This window comes from Dysidea avara, chromosome 2, assembly GCF_963678975.1.
Source record: "Dysidea avara chromosome 2, odDysAvar1.4, whole genome shotgun sequence".
Classification (NCBI taxonomy): Eukaryota; Metazoa; Porifera; class Demospongiae; order Dictyoceratida; family Dysideidae; genus Dysidea; species Dysidea avara.
The window spans coordinates 28558967-28581689 of record NC_089273.1 but is presented as its reverse complement, the minus strand read 5'-3'; the positions used below and the strand labels follow the sequence as shown (position 1 = coordinate 28581689).

Sequence of the window (22723 nt, the reverse complement as noted above, 5' to 3'; positions counted from 1 at the left end):
ACAACGAAGCGTAATAAATAGTTCACTTTTTTGACGATATAGCTGGGGCGCGCGCGGCACCATTTCAATTGCAGTATGCATGGGTTCACCAATCATAGTTATTATTTACAAAAACGTTAACAAACAAGTATTTCAAAAAATTGGAATTTTCAACTAGAGTAGGGACCATAGCACATTGATAAAAAGTACTGAAACAAGCTGAAGTAGTGCATGATATTAAATCACAGTAAAACAGTAAGAAGTGTTACAGTATATCCCTACTGTGCATTTCCATTATGGTATCTTGAAGCACAGTAGGGATATAACACTTCTTATTGATTGTTTTACTGTGATTTAGTATCATACACTACTCCAGAATGTTTTCAGTATTTTTTTATCAATGTGGTATGGTCCCTACTCTGGTTGAAAATTCCAAATATTTTTGATATGCTTGTACTACAGTACATTTCATCTTGACTATGGTGGTAGTAGGTTAATACATTAAGTTAAGTACTTAGGACTATAAGCTACTCACCCAGTTGTTATAGTCTTCTTGTTATATGGTTGGTAAAATGGCTGACAAGTACCTGGTAGAAATATGCATCCATGCATTGCCCAAGCACCCGTTTTACAGATCATTTCTCTTTTAGTTACCCTAAAGTTAGCAACTACACTGAGTCTAGCCTAACTTTAACCCATAATTAAATCCTCTGTGTCACTCAATATAATGAGGTAAAGCGTATCGTATCTTTGAACTGGTTGGGCATCAAAGCCATGAGCAAACCATGTTCCCATGATATTGTACAGGCAAAATGCCAGTAAAACCCTGAGTGGCGCCCACACTAAATTGGTATATATAATATACTACTGTCTATTAGGATACTGCAACCTTGTGTGTACAGGTAAGTGGATTAGTCTGGCTATATAGCCACCACACCCTGGTCAGTATCAATAGTAGGTGCAGCTGGAATGTAAATGGGGTGTTTCTATGAATATAACTGCAGTATTAGTCTAAGATTCATGATCACTGCAGATCATGACCACACTCATGAATATGAGTAAAACTATAATATGTATGTGTGATGATACCAAATTTACAAAAAAAAATTCACAAACCAGTGGAGTCAAGTTGTGAAAGCGTGCAGAGCTGTAAGTTACCTAGGGAAGGTGTTTTAAGCAGAAATCTTTTTGACTCCATTCAGTACAATGCCTCATGCGAGCATTTATAATCAGCAGACGTCTTATAAACAAGGTGTGAAAGCGTGGAGAACGTAGACACTAGAAAAAGTGTATACTATAAGTCATCAGTTAAGACTCCATTTAGTGCCGTGCACCATGCAAGAATTATTTTGCAAGTTGTGTGGAATGACCAAAACTCATGTAGCCACAAAGTCACAAACCACAATCAAGACAAAAGGTTTGTTGCCCTACAGTATGTACATAATGAAAGCCAGAACACAAGCTCCACCATAATTATTGATTAGCAGTGTTGAGAAAGTTACTTTTTAAAGTAACTAGTTACATATTACTTGCAACTGAACTATGTATTTAGTTACAGTTACATAATACCCATAAAATAAAGTAATTATTATTCATATTATATTACTTTCTGTCCACAGCCTTAAGCTGTCATGTGTGAAACTACCACTTTATCACGTGACATGATTGCGTTGTTGGACAATGTGCAGATCTTGGTTATAAGTAAGAAGCTGGTGAATAAGCTTCATTCAGTAGGCTTCATTACTTTGTTGTGGCTAGACGTTACTCAGTGGATTACTAACGAGATTAGTAACTTCGTTACTTGTAGTAATAATATTACATAATATTAGATTCGTTACAGTAACAATATTACTTAGGTAACACGTTACATTTGTAAGTAAAGTAACTTGAGTTATATTACCTGTTTTTATACACTGTAACGTATTTCGTTATATTACTTAGTTACCACAAAAGTAATAATATAACATAACACGTTACATAAGTAACAAGTTACTCCCAACACTGTTGATTAGTGTTTTATTGTAGTTGATCAGTGCTTTGTGGAAGTGTAAAACTGCCGTTGACGTTTGAAACTGCCATGACAGCTACAAACAAAAAATGAGGCGATTCTAATTGCAGATAAGATGGCTGTAAAAGAAAATTTCTTGCCTTACAGTAAACATATTACAACACAACAAAAATTTAATAAACATTACATAACATAATTTAACACCAAAAGTGATGATTTCTTGGATGAAACAAGACTATGCGAGTCCTGTAAAAGAACAAGCAGGTGCTGAATTAACATTTTAAAAAATTATATTCAAGCTAGGCTAAGTGAATCTGGTGTACCAGGAGTGAATTAAATGTTTGGTGCCTAAGTATGTAAACATGAACATGAGGAGACCTGTCAAAAAACAAGTGGCCACCAAACCAGAATGTACATGATAAATAATTATTTCAACAGGAAAATCAGAATTAGAGTTGTACCAATTTTCACTTTTCAACCTAAGCTAATACCTGATATTTTGTTTACCCCATTTTACAACCAACACCTGATCCTAAGTTACACTTGTGCATAAAAGCACAGCTTATAAAGCTAATTCTGTGAACTTGTACACATACCTTAAGTCAAAGTTGCTAATCAAACAATTGGGCTAGGGCTCAAAATATCACTGTTTACATATAGTTGGGTTTGTGGTAACCACAGAACATGGATACATGATGACAGAAGAGACCAGCCCACTGTTAGTGGGTGAATCACTATGACTATATATATTGCCTGCAAAAACCGATAGGTGGGTATTAAATGCAATACACTTAATATTTGTCACTTTTTACACAAATGACACAATTGGGATTTTGTTGGTTTAAACAGTTTACCTTGTTCCACAGAGACCTAAATAGATAGGTTTCAATGTACATAAATTCATTAATTCAGACCAGTAAATGTGACTGGATTTGCGAAAAGGGGTCTTCCACACACATCCAATTCTATGAACATGGAATACCATAACGTGGTGCTCAAGAAAGATACTAACTTGAACTTTTCTCCATCTGTTAACCTATGTTAGTACTCACTACTGTCCAAGTTGCAAGGAAATAGCTTTTTCCAATCTGAAGTTATGAATTGCCAAACTTTGTAAATTGGATGTGTGTAGAAGACCCCTTTTTGCAAATCAGGTCACAAATGTTAATGAGTGCTTTTTCATACAAACATCAATTGAACCTGTAGTTTGAACCTGTAAATAATTAGTAATACTTCCAAATTCAAAACAAGTGTACTTTCAAACAAAATGGTATTAGCAAGTACTATGATTAGATGTGGTGAGCATTCAATAGTTAAATCTCTCATATCCGTAGACACCTTTTTATAAATCAAGTTTTCAATGGAGAAAGTGTTATAGGTAGTGTACATCCACTGGGAAATGGATACTTCTTAAGCAACAACCCTACACAGTTTCCTCAACATTTGAAAGTTTTACCACAATCAAGCAGAATACAATATTCCTGTTCACCAGAGAAGGGAATCATTACTTTTACATGTTCTCCAGTGGATGGAGAGCACACATATAAACTGTATTTTATTGTCAATAAGCAAGATTTAAATTTGCACAAAATTTCTTTGAATGGTGCTAAGAATCTTAATGGAAATTTCACTACAACATTTTCAGTAGGAGACCTTAGCAATGATGGAATAGATTCATGTAACATTTGCTAGAAAATAATAATCTCGTAATTTGTAAACGTATTCACCGATTTGCACAACAAGACGTTAATTAAAAATAGATTTATAGCCAGGTACACCAGAACAGCCAACTTACCATTTTCAGCCATGAAACACATCAAGAAGCACTGATAGCTGCTTAAAACAGTAAAAGGAACAAGTTCACAGCTTTGTATTATCAGTGTGATCATGTGATCTCACGTGACACAGTTTTCTGGGTTCATTGAATTCAGCCCAAGTTTTGGTGTCCCGCTTATTAGAAACTTTTGATGCTACTTTGTCCATGCCAGGAGAAGACAGTGCTCTCTCTCTTATTTTGATAATTTATTGATTTCTACATCCAGTGTATCCTCCCAATGTGAACTGCAGGCTTCTCTTGATAATCAACTATTTTCACAGATTTTTAATACCTCAAACATTCATTATCAAGCACGCCTATGTGCTGTTTCTCATTCTTCTGGAACTAGTAGTGGCTGGCTGAAGGTAATTCCACAGCCTTCTTTGGGTTTGGCTTTGTCTTCGCATTATTTCGTTATCACTCTTCGCATATGGTTGGGAGTTCTGCTTTTTCCCTTGTTACTGCTTTGCACATGCTTGTGTGTGGTTGATCAATTTGGTGACCACCTCCTAGGTTGCTCACATGACACATTGCGTATCTAATGCCATGATGCTTTGGTTACTGTTGTACATCATTCTCTACTCCGAAACCATCCTGGTGTTCTCCGGGAGCAAGGTATTGCCTCTACTGACCAGTCTCATCCTGGGGACATTTATCATCCTGATTTCTCATTAACATACTTTGATCTATCTCTCTGTCAGGTGCACAACTCAATCTGCTAGTATATCCTCTGCTGCTTCTCAGGCTGGGGTGGCTGCTGCTGTCGGTGAGGAAGCTAAGGATAATTGTTATTTATAATCTGTTACCAATGATGGGTTATTCCCCTAGTATGTGAATCATTCAGTGTTTGGTCTCCTTTTGCTTTGTCCACTCTTTTTACAATTGCTGACCACACTACAGTTAAAATGGTTTGTTTCGGAAGTTGGCTAGGAGGCAATTGTTGCAATGGTTATCAGTGACTTTATGGAAATACAATGCCAAAATGGTCCTCAGACACTATGCTGTTTGCTCAGAGGACGCTATAGATTTTGTTTTATATTTTACAATATAGTTATAAGTAGGTGTAGCTTGTAAGTAGTTTAGTTTATTGTAATTAGTGGGGTAGTTTGTAATTTGCTAGTCTTTGTATTCTTGTGTGTTAACTGTATACTATTTCTTCAGCGTTGTATGTGACTGGATCTGCAAAAACCATTCTTATCGCCCAAGACAGGAAGTTTGATTATTTTCACACAAGCACAAAGCTAAATTTTTAAAAAACACAAAGCTTAATGAATGCACTATCAAATTTCATTGTCACAGTCAACCAGAGTAAAGTGGTCTGCTATTGCTGGCTCCTTTTTTAAAGCACAGTGGCGATCCGTACAAGTGGTCTGGAGTCTTGATGGAGCCCTGGCCAACCAGGAGATAGTTGTGTGTGGCTGTACAGCTCCATGGTGTTGGACAATGACCAGTGCTGCCTTTCATTTTAGCCAGTTCTGAGCCCTGAATGGCCCATAACTTGGCCTAATTTATCCCAACACATTCCTTTTCAATTTTTGAATACCATCTTACCCGCCTTCCAGGGCACCCGCTTTACACCCTTTTTTGCAGCTCACCTGATACAGTCAACCTTGGTTTTAAAACTATCTAAAATGGCAGGAAACTTAGCTGTTGACTACTTCTTCAGTGGGTGATCAGGAAGGTAAGAAATTGTTGTAAAACGTGAAACTTTGGTATGCGTAGGTACAACCATTGGCCAGCTACAACACTCTGAATATTTAAAACCGACGTTTTTTGATACTTTAAATGGGCGATAAGACCAGTTTTCCCAGACAGTCGCAAATAATGCCAATCTGGAGTGGTACCTAGCCTAGCATTTGTGGGTGGTTTGGCAGTGGATTCTCGGAGGTCGAAATTTCATGTTGTGGACTCTAACTATAGTACTTATGTTTTACCACCATTTCTGAGGTGTAAGTGAAATTTCCTGTGATAGCCAGCCTTCTTAGCATCAAAATACATGTGCACCTGATTGATAACAACAATAATAAAATTAGAGGCGGTCGGGCAAAAAGGGATGCGGGTGGGGATGAGAAACAATTAATCAAGTTTGCCTGGCCTAAACTGGGGATATTTGGAAAGTAGATGAGTTGATCTAACAAGTGAACATGTAAAACTATTGATCGAAGGTGATATTTATAAACTGTGGATGTCCGTGAATCGACTTTTTTCCAGGATATACATACTAATCGGAAATGATTTTGCAGGGCTACCGCCACCAGACAAAGAATCCAAGAAAGCTGATACTTGATGTCCAAAGTCCCACAGCCTTGAAGTATCTAAAGACACATAAGTTGCTCAAAAATTCCTGTTATAGTTTGAGTAATTCCGTCCGATTTTGGAGCTCGTCCGATATTAGGTGAATTACTCTGCTGTTCACTTTCATAGCTACTTCAGAAGCGTGTAGGTGGAACTTTACATTCGCATCAAATATAATACTCAAGTCCTTATGACAATTAACTGAGTCCAATGAAACACTGTTAAGATAGTAGCCTCCAAAGCTGTGTGTGGCTCGACCAAAGTGAATCACTTTAATTTACATTTAGTAACATTGAACTTCAGTTGCCACACATCACACCATTTGGCTAGATTATCTAAATCAGTTAGGAGTTGTAAATGGGCTGCCAATGTAGAAATGGTTCATATAAGCTTGGTATCGTCTGCAAATAAAAACACATGACTTGAGATGGATTTCGGCATATCATTAACATAAATAAGGAAGAGAAGAGGTGAACAGTCCTTCAAGATAAAGCCATTTTAATCCAATTAATGCAGCTGTGCTAGAAAGACACACACACAAACATAAAATAGTATAAGTAAAAAGTTAGGAAGTTTAACTAGAGAAAGGACAAAATAGCACCCTATTAAAATGATATCCCTACTGTGCTGTGAATATACTGCAATTAAAATGAACAGTTCAGTTCATATTGTATTACAGTTAGCTATGCAATACTCCAATCCAGCATGTTTCAGTACTTTTTATGGGGGTGCTACATTGTTCCTACTCTAGTTTAAAATTACATTTACTTCAATGTTTGTCAGACATTAGGGCTTGTGTCCACATCGTGTCTTCAAAAGTTATTGTCTGGATTAGAGGTTTGAATGAAGGAAATACACGTGGAGGCGATCCAGCACTAGACAGTGTCAGTTCCAGATGGACTGTAGAAAGACGAGTGTATTCAGTGGTATAATGTGAGGTTAGCTGAAACACACTGCGAGAAATTGAGTGAATTATATCTAAATACGCTTGTTTAGAGGTTGCGACAAAAAAACAATGACACCAAGTTTTTTTCTTAAATCATGAACCGCAGTACAAACCTATTGAGAGAGATTGCATAATTCAAGGCTAATATTGCAAAACCGTCCCTACAAGTAAATAACTCACAATAACGTCCACGCGCATTTTAATTGTGGCATTCGCTTTGTAGCTTCTTGGCCGCGCGACTCACTACCGCGAATCTTGATACTTATTATAGAGGCACTTAATAAGTAGTTAATATTTTTTGTACTCAATCTAAACATAATGTAAATAATTTACCTGTTGCTAAAGTGTTAAGTTTTCCAGGATGACCGTAACTCTCAATGTAGGTAAACCCATAGATATTTACTGTCATTAATGCCATTGAATTAGCATGGAAAATTTCAGCTAAACCTTCTGATATAATCACATGTGTAGAATATGCTTCAATGATACCATTAACTCTAATAGGTATCCACTCCTGTGTGTTTAGTGATGTGCTACTCCCTTCTGTTATTAACTGGATCATATCAGGTTGATAGTATTGTACTAGTACTATGATGTTAATATAGTGCGTGTAGCCAGATTGACTTGGATTACGAATGGTAGACACACTGAAGGTATTGGTAAACTGAAGTGTATCAGGTATTATCATCATCATAGGATCACCAAGATCGTCACCTTCTTCACTTCCACTATGACTAAACTGAACCACCAGTACTGGTTGATTTGAATGGATTGCACAACTTTCTTGTTGTGATAATGTTTTGTTATAGTGTTCTCCCTCATTGAGACTAATAGATTCCTTTGAATCATTGCAATAGATGACAATTTCAGTTAAACTGAGTGATGCTAGTATCTTAATAGTGTAGGAGGACCTGGTAGCTAATGGCATCGTGTAGAATGTTATACCCCAAGATGTGACAGGTGGAACCTGCTCTACCATTACATCCAAACAACACATAATGTTTTGCGGCATCCAAGTACCTTCATGACCACTAAACACAGACACTGGGTTATCTGTTACAATCTTGGTTCCAGTTAAATCTCCTTGGGATGTGATATAAAATGTTTGCAATCTGTTGATAACAAATGAGTATTCACTTCCAGTGTAGAGAGTGTTACCAGTGTTTGCGGTAGCTGTTTTTGTAACTGTTAACTTCATTGTTGTATTGTCCTCTGTACCAACTATCAGTATTGCACTATGATACAATGAATTGTACCCAGGTAATGACATTCCATAATACATGGTTGGATCTGTTGATCTTTCATATGGCAGAGCAAAGAATGTGTCACTTGAAAAAGATCTTACAGTTTGACCAATTACAAGTGTTGCATCACTGGACATTTTTAAATGAATTCCTTTGTTATTATCGGCAGTAGACAATACCATCAAATTAGTTGGTAAGGTTAAGACAAAATCAGAGTCACCATTAATAACTCCTGTCTGGTAAAATCCTACTCCTGGTGCTTCAACCATGAACTGTGTTGGCTGTGATATGGTGTTAATCAATACAAGAGAAAGCTGATGTCCATTACCATTCCAATTCTTGAAGAACCCCAAGTAGTATTCAGTACTTGTAGCTAAAAATATAAGAGATGAGTTAAGAAATAATTCAGTACAAAATTACGGAGTCCATAAATTCTACATTTGAAATTTGAACAGCTATGATATCAACTGCACATGATTAATGGTGTTTACTGGTTACACAAAGCCTATTTTGGAAAGTAACATCCGGTGGGCTATGCATGTGATACCAGTAACAGCTAACAGCTTATAGTTGTCTGTGGTACATGTTTCTGACGTTTACAACTAGCTCAAAATAACTTACCTGGGATGTGTATAAAAACAAATTTAAATGCAAAAAAATTATGTGGTACTGGCACTACTTGATTTAAAGTCAGTTGGCTTTTAGCAATTACAAAAGCTGATTTGCAGATAAACCTCTTGGAAATTGCTATTTACTTTTCCTGTGACCTTTCAAGATTGTGCTACTCAAATAGAGCAGTCATTCACTTACAAAAAAAAAGTAAAGAGTATAATATTATTGATAATCACTAATCACATCTTTCCCACAAGGACTATGCACCCTGTTGAACAAAAGTGGTGAGAGTTCAACCCTTTAGTTACTCTTTTGCTAAGTATAATTAATGCATTTACTTTGACACTTGATAGTATGCATGCTCCTTAGCTTAGTGACACCTTGTTAGCCTTAAGCATCAAATAAAGTGTAAAAGCAGAAGGCAGTCAGTCTACTAGTAGCTATTAGTCCACTACAGTAATCCTTAGCAAGGTTCATGCAGCTATATACTTGCATATATATAATATATTACGATAATCTAAACCAAAACAGCCAAGCTGTAAAAAAAGAGTGCAGCCCCCAAAAAGGCCAGGATGAAAAAAGATGTGAAATCCAAGGTGGCGGCCAAGAAATGGCTGTGATGGTAGGTTAATGGCAAAAATTTTAATTACGACAATTCAGGTGAATTTGGTGCTGAAGGATGCAGTGCAAATTCACCTGAATTGTCGTAATTAAAATTTTTGCCATTAACCTACCATCACAGCCATTTCTTGGCCGCCACCTAGGATTTCACATCTTTTTTTCATCCTGCCCTTTTTTGGGGGCCGCACTTTTTTTACAGCTTGGCTGTTTTGGTTTAGATATCACTTCTTTTTGTATTGCAAGCCACAAAGCCAGCCATTAACTGGCTTTGGTGCTTCCTTCTAACTTTTTTTTCTTTTATGCAGAAATATTGGAACAAAAGAAGAAATGTTGTCTACAGTTTTTGTCTGTTTAAAAATATTTGTATATTTAACAATGAAAGATGATTTTGTTTCCAACACATATTTCTACAGGTTGATTTGTTTGTAGCTGATCCCTATAAAGTAACATGTATCCAGCTGATATCTCTACTGGGTGACTTGTTTGTAGCTGATCTCTCTACTGGGTGATTCGTTTGTAGCTGAATTCTCTACATGATGGTTTCTTTGTAGCTGAACTCTCTACAAGGTAACTTCTTCTAGTTGATCTCTCTACAGGGTGACTTGTTTTTAGCTGAACTTTCAACTTGATAGTTTCTTTGTAGCTGAACTCTCTACACGGTAACTTCTTCTAGCTGATCGGTGATTTATTTGTAGCTGAATTCTCTGCAGGGTGGTTTGTTTGCAGCTGAATTCTCTATATGGTGGTTTCTTTATAGCTGAACTCTCTGCAAGGTGACTTCTTATAGCCGAACTATCTACACAGTGATCTTTTCATAGCTGAACTCTCTACAAGATGATTTGTTTCTAGCTTATCTCTCTATAGCGTAACTTGTTTGTAGCTGAATTCTCTACAGGATTGTTTCTTTGTAGCTGATCTCTACAAGGTGACTTCTTCTAGCTGATCTCTCAACAGGGAAATTTGTTTGTAGCTGAATTCTCTACAGGATGATGTTTGCAGCTGAACTCTCTAAATGATAGTAATTTATTATTATTAGCACTTTACAGTGACCAGCACTGAAGGTCTGACAGCAATATGTACTGCAGCCTTAGGATTACCTAACCTAATTCAAGGACTTAGAACTAGCTGCTTTTTCTCTCCTCTACAACACCGGACTATTGAGAGAGGTACCAATTTACTAGCCAATTAGATTTACAGGGAATTAATACAGTCAGACTGCACAAGTCAATGATAAAGGACCAAGATTATTGTAAATTAGTTGTGACGCCCCATGTTGTATAGGTGTTAGTCACACTGTTTTTTCTGCTGTCTCCTCCCACACAAGACCTGCCTCAATCTGATCAACCCAAGGAACCTATGTAGGACCTCCTGACCATAAATACTTTTGTAAAGTACATTGGTTGAACTCCAACTACAACATGTGGTGAGTATAATTAGAATGTTGGTGTATGTGTGCAGTGCATAAATTATTAGTTGTGGGACAATGGCAAGGTCCTGGATTTTAAGAACTGGCCTAGACACATACTTAGCTTGAATAACAATATGTACACACATATGCTACACACACACTATACATATTTGACATGTTAGTCTGACTATACGATTACATGTTTTTAGTTAGCTGTGCCTTACCATATACTGTATCCCTTTCTGTATATGCAGGGTGGATACTGATGTTGTGACTGTTGGTGGGTGAGTTTATGGTCAATGGACAAATCACGCAAATGGTGAAGAAAAAATAATATGTGCTATCAAGACCCCACTACTAAATTATGAAGTCTTGGTGGTACTTCATAGCCAAACACTAGTGTATCTGGCTTCTTAACGTGCTATTGTAGTCATTTTTTTAAAAATTTTATGGGATCATCATAATGTAAATATTTACTATTACAATATATCATGCTACCATTAAAGAGTTTCTATAATTGTGGGTGGTTGCATGAGGGTCACCGTCTACAAAGTGCTGTGCTGTGTGACTGAAAGGTGACACTGTTAAAACTCAGGTGGTCATAGCACACCTAACCAGCAGCACACCCTTGGGGTGCAATCGAACATTCAGGATATGGTGTGTAAAGCACATAAGACAAGCAGTGTGACTGTACATTGGTGTGTATGACACCAATATTTATACATGAAAAGTTATTCTCTGCCATTATATTATACATGATTCTAGTATTTAAAAGCGGTATTTTGTGGAATCTTTTATCATTTAGGGGTTGTTATGATATGGATCATAAAGTATCAATTTCATCAAATTTATGTGTTATAGAAATATAACCGTGAAAATAAACTCGTTTTGTGCTAAGCTATTACACACAGACAGTTCAGATCAATGCGCAAAGCTGGTATATATGTTTGTATCAACAAATTACAACTTTCCATTAGCTCATAGCTAAATAAAATACATTCAATTATGTAATCAGAGATCAGAATGTAAACAACAGTAAAGGGATAATAATACTGATCAGTGAGGCCAGTACATATCATACTGTAGAACATGTAAGCCTTGAAATTAAAACCCACAATCAAACTCCATGCTAGGTGATATAGGTTTTAAATACATTTTGAAAACAATGTTTAAGTAGAGATGTTAAAGAAGGTAAGCTGCTGACTGACACATAGTGTTGTGTACTGTTTGTAGATTGTTGACATTCAAGGATTGCAGGATTGCAACACCAATTGCAAAACTGTAGATGATACAGCATTTCACAAATAATGCTGAGATTAGTAATAGCATGTCCTGACATGCTTCCCACTCCTAAATGTATTAAGTGCTTTGTACCAGTTGTAAATTTATGGTCACACTAAGGAGCGTAGCTAGCCAGAAGGCGATGGAGGGGCAGGCATGCCCCCACGAAACACTCAAAATCATTCATGATTGCAAAAAGGGCCAATGGTGGGCTAGCCAACAACATACGGTGTTGTATTACTACAGCTTACTCAACTAGCTACGTAACTATTTCAGTACTGATTGCTTATCACTTATCAATGGAGGTATATTCGTTGAACATCATCGCACGTGCCACAACTGTACTCCAACAAATTTATCCACAGCCTGGTAGAACTATATTATTAATATTTTAGTGCTAATACAAGTTACTTTACATTAGCCATAGTTTGTGCTGCAGTAAATGCCACGTATTGCATGAAATCCCACTTGTCTTTCTTGCTAGCAGAACTTGTAAGTAAGCTTTTTTCTTGCTAGCAGAACTTGTAAGCTTGTGACTGATCTGCCTGACTGACTGATAAAGTAAAAAAATAGACTGCACTGGGATCCTGGGTTCGATCCCCCTTCAATACTGCACTTTTTTTTTCGCCTTTTTGGTTCACCGTTTTTTGTCTAAGTTCTGTAGGGTTATGAAATAGGGTGAAAAGAGTGATACCCGAGGTCCCTTAGAGCGGGTCACTCTTTAGATTTGAAAATGCTCTATCACGTGAGTAATCTAGGCTAAATATAGAAGTGTGTCTCTAATATTTTCGTTCAGTGGATTCACAAGCGAGTAGAATGTTATGTGTGCGAATTCACTAGCAACCCCTGGTGATACCGCTGAGCAGTGCACATAATTTATAGTCACTGGTGTGTCAGTTTATTGATGGTAAGCTTGTGACGGAGGTTTTTAAAAAAACCACTAAGGTGATGGGGGGGATGCAAATGCCTCCCCTTGGTTACACCTCTGGTCACACTCTTATTAGTGTGATTGATGTGGTGTGCATACTACCCTTGTAAAGATATGCCAGTTTGGACAGCAATATCACACCTGCGCTGGTGTGTTACGACCACTTCTGTATTAACAGTGTGATGTGCTGATGCTGGCTTTTTAAGTCAACACTGAAGTTTCACAAGCACTGAAGGGCTGGGGCGGGATTAGAGACGTGCATGGGTAATGTAGCAGTAAATTACTTCAACTGTATCACTACAGCGGGTATGAAACAGCTAGCTATAGCTATGTACGGCTCTGCATGGGCCGGAGTCACGCTGACGAGTCAGTGGAGGCATACGGTGGCGAAATTAAAACAAATCAGTGACTGCTCACAATTAAACCAAGAGTTGACAGCACAGTGCTAATGACCTTGCCCACTTCCACATTGTTTGGGTATGGGAATTGAGGCGGGCGCCTCACACCTCGACGTCATGGCGGCAAGTTTAAATCTTCAAAGAGCACAAAAGCGATCTAATAAACTAACAAACAACTTTTAGCGAAATTAAATGTATAGATACATTGTGTAAAAGCCCCTGATAGCCACAGCCTTTTTCCAATACGAAGAAAATCGCTTCAATGGGATGCGATGACGAAGAAAATGAAAAAAAGAATGATCCACAATTGAATAAATAATTTAACTAACGCATGGTAAATGGGTGGGCGATGGAACAAACTACTCCAACAATTCGCCTATCTTTTCATGTGGTAGGTACTCATTATACAAAGGTTACATGCCCATGGTTTCGAGGTGGAATCTTGTAGTAAACCTATGCGGATTTTAAAAGATTGCATAATCGATCCCTCATGTAAATGACTCACAGTAGTGGTCACGTGTTTATTATTGTGGGCACGCGCTTTGTGCTTCTTGGCCTTGCGACTCACTACCGTGAGTCTTGATAGGTACTAGCTATTTGCTGGTACTGTCAGCTACTACTTGCTACTACTAGCTACTACTTGCTGCTATAGCATCAGCTATCCCCTGTGGTTTTGCTGTTAGTTCTGCTTCTCTGCAGCTAAACCCTCTAGTGCTAACTAACTACTGAACAAAAGAACATGTTGAACTGAGAACATGTAGCTAAAGCTATATCTGCTGCTTTACAGTCATACAAGAAAAAAATATTTATTTCTTTAGCTAGTAAGCGAAGACAAAGATATATGAGAATGGAAGTAGAGAACAAACACAAAGCAACACATACAATAGCATTCAGTGCAGTGCATATAATACTATACTGTAAAGTGTCTAAGGGATACCAAATAGCATGCACGAATATGCCAAATAGCAAATAGCATTCGTGAATATGCCCATGCCTTACATCTGTCACATTTCACCTGTGAAGAGAAAACAAGAACAACTTGTAAACAATGTAACTACACTGCTAAATCCAACACTCACAATATGCTGACATACCCAATCACTATAGTATGGATGACTTAAACCTTTATCTCCCACTCTAAACTACTCTGCACATGCATGCTTATCTCATCCAGATATCTTGCAATGGATTCATAATATGCTCACTGTAAAGTGACTATGGCAGTACATAACCGACTGGAAAATCTCTTAAGCAGAAATCTGAGATCTCTCAGATATTAACCTCAAATACGAAAGTAGTCCAAAGCTCTCAAGTAAAAGTCAGTCTCTCAGGTAGTCACATAGCTAATGATTTTTTTTAAAGTAAGAATCTCTAAAGTAGAATCTTTCAAGTAGTCAAAAGCCTCTCAAGTGAAAAGCTCAAGTATGGTCTAAAATTTCTCAAATACCTAAATTAATTAATTCCTCAAGCAGAATCTCTTGTGTACTGTATAGAATCACTCAAGTATTCAAAAATCACTAAGCTCTCAAGCAGTTTTAGACAATTTGAGTACAACTAAACTCTCTTAAGTACTTGAAAATCTCACAATCAGTCTAAAGCAAACCATTTTGAGCTGTCTAAAGTCTCTCAATGAGACTCAATTTAAGTACCCTAGTTTAGCATTCTAGCACTTAAGCACACTAGTTTACTCTAGTTAAGCACATTTAAGCACCCTAAGCACTCTAGGATCCCTAGAGGTAGGAAACATGTGATACTTGGGAAAACACAAGCTCTGTGACACCAGAACCAGGGAATTTAGTATGTGTTTACAGCCAATTTTTTTCGGTAAAAACTGAAGCACTGGCCAATATTTCAGTGTGGCCCTGGAACTGCCGGTTCACTCTCGAAACAAGCTCAAAGAGTCACTTGTAAATAACTATTAACTTGTTGCTACACATGGAAACAACAGCAGTGGTAGCATCCGAATGCACATGATGCTTTCCAAGCATCAGCAATGGTATCCAGAGGTACATGCTATAATCAAATCCTTTAGAAGTTATGGTCTATTATATAGGCCCTCAATAAAATAATGGTCATGTTTCATTGCTATTCTAGAAAATTGTGTCCGAAATCTCTTGGTGGCCAAAAATTCTTTGGATACTACACCTTTGTTAAAAAGGACATGCATGCAGTAGCTATTGTGAACAACAATTCGCTAATGATTTATCATGAATTGAATTCCAATGGTCACCTCATGAATATTATTTTCTTTTGCAGAAATATTCAGTATAGCTACTGAAACAATACGAATAATTAGATACTTACCGTGTGCAAGACCATTTGCATGTAAATAACTGAAGAAAATACAATACAGAACAGTAGCTGCAAGAGCACTGTTTTCCATGATTGAGAAAAGTGCAGTGTTTTGCTACAGTAGCTCCTTATAGCTATCTATTTCAAGGTATCCTTTTCTTTGTTAATGAGAACCACTAAACAGTGACACACTGAATTCACTGTAGAACTCTCTTGATTTATACAAGCACCAATAGAAACCAACCAAGAAGCAAGGAAGCATTTTTAACTTGCTGACTTTTAATTAACAAGTGCAATACACCAGTCTTGTGCATCAGCATTGAAACCGGGTCACTACTGCTGACCCGGATGACCCACTGACCCGGATTTGACCCGGACGTGACCCGGATTAATTAAAGCCGAGGAGTGCGATAAGAGCTATGTTTCGGCTAGGGCTAGTCTCGAGCGAGCGAGCGAACGAGACTACGTTTTGAGCGTTCGATTCGTAGTAAATATTGCAAATTTAGCCTAGCTGTAGGTTGAAGACCAAAAAACAAAAAAACAACAAAAAAGGTCATCACCTACTGACAATAGCTACTCCTCACCATAGATACCCTCAGTTTCGTGCTACATACTAATAAATGGGCGTGGCTGAGCGTATGTTGGTAACGCGATAAGTAGGCGTGGCTTACGAAAGAGCTACGCGATAGCGTTTATAAGTTTCCACCTCGTCAAACGAACAACTTCGTTTCTCACGTGATCCAATCTGGGTCAGATCCAGATAATTTGTAAACCGGGTCGGACCTAGTCTCGCGGCGCCCGACCCTAAAAAGAGGGTCTGGTGAAACTGTGTACAAAAAGTTTGAGCTCTGGAATGTTTATTGGATGACGTTTTACGTGTTACGTAAGTGCACTGTTTACGTCACAACATCCATTCAACCAGATCCGCTTACAGCATCACCAAACCAATAGCGCTACTTTATTTATTCAACATTAAAACGAACCCAACAGAATCGTATGGCTGTTTTCTCAATGAGTTTAAGCAGCAGAGTCACCGGATGTAATTAACCGTAAGCCGCGAATCTTTTGAAATGTACACATTACATAATCAATTTGAAATGGAGCGATCTGATTGGAGCTTCCAACATTCCGGCAGCGCCAAACTTTTTGTACACAGTTTCACCAGACCCTCTTTTTAGGGTCGGGCGCCGCGAGACTAGGTCGGACCCGGATGACCCTGAGAAAATGTGACCCGGTTGACCAGACCCGGTTTCAACGCTGTTGTGCATGTCAATATGAAATGAATGAAATGTTGCAATATTTGATTATGGTTAATGGTATGTAGGCATCCTTTGATGCCCAGAATCTTAGTATATAGCTAACAAATAATCTTGAAAGGCAGTTATTACCCTCAGTGGTGATACAATAAGTGGTTTTTGGTTGAATTCAATTGCTAATCCCCATCAAAAAAATTACAAATAAAAAGTGAAAATTAATCCTTTATATGATGGGTGCCACCACATTCTGTTAATAATTATAGTGATTGGTCATACAAATTACTACAAAATTGTCTGTAACGTTCGAACAAAATAAAATATATACTTGATTCAATTGTTAAATTATTCCTTTAGACATGCTCTTTGATTTGATACCTAGATTGACTACAGTTGTTTGCAATTTGTAATTGAGATATTAATTTTAATATCACTGCACAAAGGTCACAAAAGGTCAAAGTTTGAGGTGGTTCAACTTCTAAAAGTGATTACCAGGTCACATACCAACATTTATGTTTGTAAGTAAAGATTCACAATTTACTAAATTTTGCACACAAATCTGCTCAGCCAATACCCATAAAAATCAATGGAATAAGCCAGGTGCAACTGTACTAGTGAACATTTGGTACCCACTTATGTAAGTCATGGGAATATGCCATATTGCTATGGCTACAACTATAGGCAGAGATTATAATACATTAATGCCAAAATTGATTGTGGGGTTAGAATAATACTCATGTAATTAGAATTCACACCTTGGATTTTGCCATGAAAACCACTCAGATGGAAAGCGTTTTATTATCCTCAATATCTTACAACTTGAAACAAGTTGGGCTAAAATGAGAACCAGTGCTATAGCTTTTCTGCATATTTTCGAATATGGATCACACCCACATTACCATTAACACAAAAATAATTGCATGAAATAACAAGTCTACAAGCAAGTTTACCCATTTTAGTAAACATGTAATTATGCCATAAACTATTCAACGACTAAAACATTAAACTCATTCTTCATACAGTGGCGGATCTAGAAATTTTCAGAGGAGGTTTCAGATTCCACTCAACTTCAGCCTAGGTGTAAGTTGAAGACCAAAAAAGTGTTACAGCCTGCTGTTGAACGCTGTAATCGTGATTTCAAAGGCAAACGTATGAAGTTTCACCAGCACTATGTATAACTTGTGGTGATTTTATCTGCCACACAACAAGTTGTAAATAAATTAGGAGCACGTGTTATTCTTAGAAGGGGTTTCAGCTGAAACCAATGCAACCCCCTGTAGCCGCCACTGCCATAAGATAGGATTTGTCCATTCATCATAGCCATAAGTAGCCAGAAAAACATCCATCTGATGATCTACATGTATAATCAAATATTTCATGAATGCATATAAAGTGACCAGATTTGTGAAAAGGTAACTTCTACAAACATCCAATTTGCCAACTTAGATGATTCTTAACTTCAGGTTGGAAAATACTGATGACTTGAAATTTGGTCAGTTGTGAGCAACAACATAGCTTAATAGGGTGGAAAAATTTAGGTGTGGCTTTAAAGTGCAAAAGAACTATATTTTTTTCTTAGCATATCAATACATAAAATGCCATAATTTTATTGCATCATCTTTCTCTGGGTGTAATCTTGGTTGTCACATCATGAGACAAAATGGCTGACAAGAACACTAATGATATGGATGTGAAAGGAAATAAATATTTCAATGTATTGTAGTGGGTGAGTTCCTTGTTGCTTGTTAAATGTTTACAGACTGTTATAAAGGGTAGGCCTTCCCAAGTAAGAAAATTTCTCTTTCTAGGAAATTAGATAAACGATTCGTGAAAACTAGCTAGCTAGCTATGCAATTCACTGTGCAACAGCAGTAAGTTGACTAAAGTGCATGTTGTAACTATTGCTACTGACAAGTTATGACCTCTCAAGTCTTGCTAATTGGAAAGGAAATAATACTATTTTTGTCAGACACAAGTCACAATAATCAAAAGGTTCACATCCCAGTAGCTACAGCCAGTTGTACTAAAGGGTTCACATGAATACCTTCTCTTTGTGATTCTTAGATGCTAAACATTTAGCAGTTTAAGAAGTAGTGACCATTATGGATTTTATACATATCTAAAACAGAAAAAAAGCAGTTTTGAAACGATAAAATTTCTAAATTATTCCATAAGGGCACCACACTTGCGCAATCAAGTTTCTTTGCATGATTTGTATGTGCATATAATAAGACTACTTGATTACTGCTCCTAAGAAATGGTGTATAGGTAAATCTCTGTGATACTCAGACTATGTGACTTCTTAATAGAGGATATGCACTAACTTTATGACTGAAAACATTCTAATTAAAATGTGATGTTTTCTTATGTCATGACGGTGGACATATGTATTGTAGGTATGCATAGAAAGTGTGAATTGTAAAAAGTAGACCAGTTACGAGAGTTTCTGTAGAGCAATAGATTCCTTTACATGTACAACAGAGTAACTGGAAGGAGGATCCCCATACATAGTTCATGTGGCAAGCTATAGTCCAAGCCACATTTGTCACCCACACTTTTGTTTGGGATTCACAATAGTCATTCACTGTTAAAATTCTTGGGCATGCTGCTAGTGTTTGTCTAATTGGACTAATACTAATACTAAAAAGTAATTTTAGTACAGCATTTTTTATTTTGGTTTGTCAAACAATACTAAACTAATTGTCTATTCAGATTCTGGTTCTGGACTAAATAAAACTAAATTGAGTAGCAAAGTTTAGTACAATGACTAAAACTAGACTATATAGATGAATAATTGTAGTACAATGACTAATACTGGACTATGGCATTTTGATTTGATTGCTGTGTAATTCATGAGGTTGTACAAACTTAATTTTTTCATTATGAAGACAAACTTTTGATTCCCATGGTTTGTAATTAGCTGATTGATAAGACAGCTAGTAACCTTAATGTGTTACTAATGGTCAGTTAAAATTCCACAATGTTTAACAGTTTAAGAGTAACTGTTAGTGTTTTCTAAGATGCTGTATCATACATGAGTTAATACAGTAAGTTTTTGGTATCAATAATTATTAGGAGACCGTATGACTGCCTACACTGGATTACAAGTACACTGCATACAGTTGAACCTTTGCTACCTCAGGTTGTGTTAGCACTAATGTTGAATAAAATTAAACTATTCTATTGAGCTGATTAAGGTGTTGATGGTCTACTTTAGTCATGCTCTACATCATTATTTAACAATTATAAACACTTGTTATTACTTAGACAGTACACTGCTTGAGATCAAGATACAACCTACTAAAAGCCACTATAAGATAATGACATAATGTAACATATGAACAGTAAAGTTTCTCCATCCATAAAGTGATGTCGGTACTTACTACTGACCAAAATTCAAGTCAACATCTTTTTCCAATCGTAAGTTATTAATCGTTAAATTTGGCAAATTTGATGTATGTGGAAGACCACTTTTTGAAAATCCAGGCCATTTATAACACCAATTTGTATAAATTCAGTTACTTCCACAGAATACAGTAACCATGCACTTACCCCACTATTTAATTTGGTTAAAAATTAGATGTATGTGGAAGCAAGGTTTTGTCAAATTCGGTCACAATTACTGGCTGTCCAGTACATTTGAATAAAATAATATAATATTGTGGCAGACAAAGTGTAGGTAGAAAATCTAACAAAACTATACAAATAATTAAACTGATGTAATTTTGAAACACTACACAAAATAGATTGTCCTTTTCTTTTGGATACTGTAGCACATAACGAATGTCTAGTTAAATTATGAGAAAGTTCCTTAGAAGTAGAGCCCAGTGATTTTAAATAGCAACTACTTTTGTTTTCCAACAAATTCTAATCCAAATCTTCAAATCAACAAGCTAGTTGTTTACGCTTAGGACAGTACCAGCGTTGAAACCGGGTCACTACTGCTGACCCGGACGACCCACTGACCCGGATTAATTAAAACCGAGGCGTGCGATAAGAGCTATGTTTCGGCTAGTCTCGAGCGTTCGATTCGTGTTGAGTAAATATTGCAATTTCAGCCTAACTGTAGGTTGAAGACCAAAAAAAAAAAGTCATCATCTACTAAAAATAGCTACCCCTCAGGCTGAGCGTACGTTAGTAGCGCGATAAGTGGGCGTGGCTCACGAAAGAGCTACGCGATAGCGTTTATAATTTTCCACGTCGTCAAACGAACAATTTCGTTTCTCACGTGATCCAATCTGGGTCAGACCCGGATAATTTGTAAACCGGTCAGACCCGGAGAAAATGTGACCCGGTTGACCTGACCCGGTTTCAACGCTGGACAGTACCAATATCTAAAATTTTAAAGTTATTGGTAACTCAGTAAATTGATCACATTCACATGATATGGACTACCATTCCATGTAAACATGATACCTGCATATAAGTATTCAACTAAAACTTCACTGTAACATTGCTTAGTTACAACAAAAACTAGAAACATTACTACAAGTTACATATTTTTTCAAAATATCAAATAATTATGCAGTTGCTGATATAATGTTGATATCCCAGTCTAGCAAACTGGATTAGGGGGAATATGAAAACCCGGACAGGACCGGAGCAAAAGTCAATTCTCCAGGTAAGCAAGATTAGCCATGTTATAAATATTTACTGCTATTTATATCCTCTATATAGCGCTTATACACCACTCACCTTGCAGCAACTCTGCCAAGCACGCGATCGCGATGGTTGGGTAACACGTAGTATCCACTGTAGAACAACTAACTAAACTAAAACACTTTCTAATGTGCTTTACTACATGATCGCTACAAAGCTACATATTCTCCTGCTGTATTTGCATAGAACTGGCACACACGAGTGGCTGCACGAATTTGTTAGAGTCATGCGTTTCACTCTAGAAATCTATTCTGGAATAATTTAAGTACAGCCTACCTTGCTTAACACCATGTGTTATCTATCACCAAATGGATTTCGAGACAATTTTAACAGCTAATTTAGTTTCAATCACTTTGCACAACACGACTCTAATAAATTCGGGCAACGACGTGTGTGTGTGCCAGTTCTATGCAAATACATACAGCAGGAGAACACGTAGCTTTGTAGCGATCATGTAGTAAAAAACATTAGAAAGTGTTTTAGTTTAGTTAGTTGTTCTACAGTGGATATTTCGTGTTGCTCAACCATCGCGATCGCGTGCTTGGCAGAGTTGCTGCAAGGTGAGTGGTGTATAAGCGCTATAGAGGATGTAAATAGCAGTAAATATTAATAACATGGCTAGTCTTGCTTACCTGGAGAATTGACTGTTGGTCCGGTCCGGGTTTTCATAACCCCCCTGGATTAGAAGGTTGACAAGCAGCTACTACATATGCAGAGTGAAGCACTGATAGGAGATCTAAGGAAGACAAACAGTAATTACAGACTGAGGTCAGAAAATGTAATAACATAATTATTCTATTCTCACTTCAGTACGTATTGTTTCATATTGTTTCACGACAAAGGCGTAAATTTGGACTTGGTTTTACATAATTAATCATACGCCAGGGCACCTTGAAGGTTTGAGATGCTGGTTTCTGGGAGATAGTACAAATACACAGTACTGACATACTATATGCTGTATAATGTTACAGTGTTTTGAATTG

General features: G+C 37.1%; 1 protein-coding gene across 2 annotated transcripts in view; it reads right to left on the bottom strand.

Moving 5' to 3' along the window:
- Positions 1 to 22723, bottom strand: part of LOC136247033 (IgGFc-binding protein-like) — an 80984-nt gene that overhangs the window by 31750 nt on the left and 26511 nt on the right. The window contains exons 1-2 of one of the 2 annotated variants that reach the window (XM_066038628.1): positions 15841 to 16006; positions 7378 to 8661 (exon numbers count right to left, since the gene is read on the bottom strand). In XM_066038628.1, the coding sequence (XP_065894700.1) occupies positions 7378 to 8661; positions 15841 to 15919 (1363 nt within the window). In that variant the 5' untranslated portion in view covers positions 15920 to 16006. Of the gene's footprint in view, positions 1 to 7377; positions 8662 to 15840; positions 16007 to 22723 lie in introns of those variants that run through there. The other variant, XM_066038629.1, reaches the window with a different exon arrangement.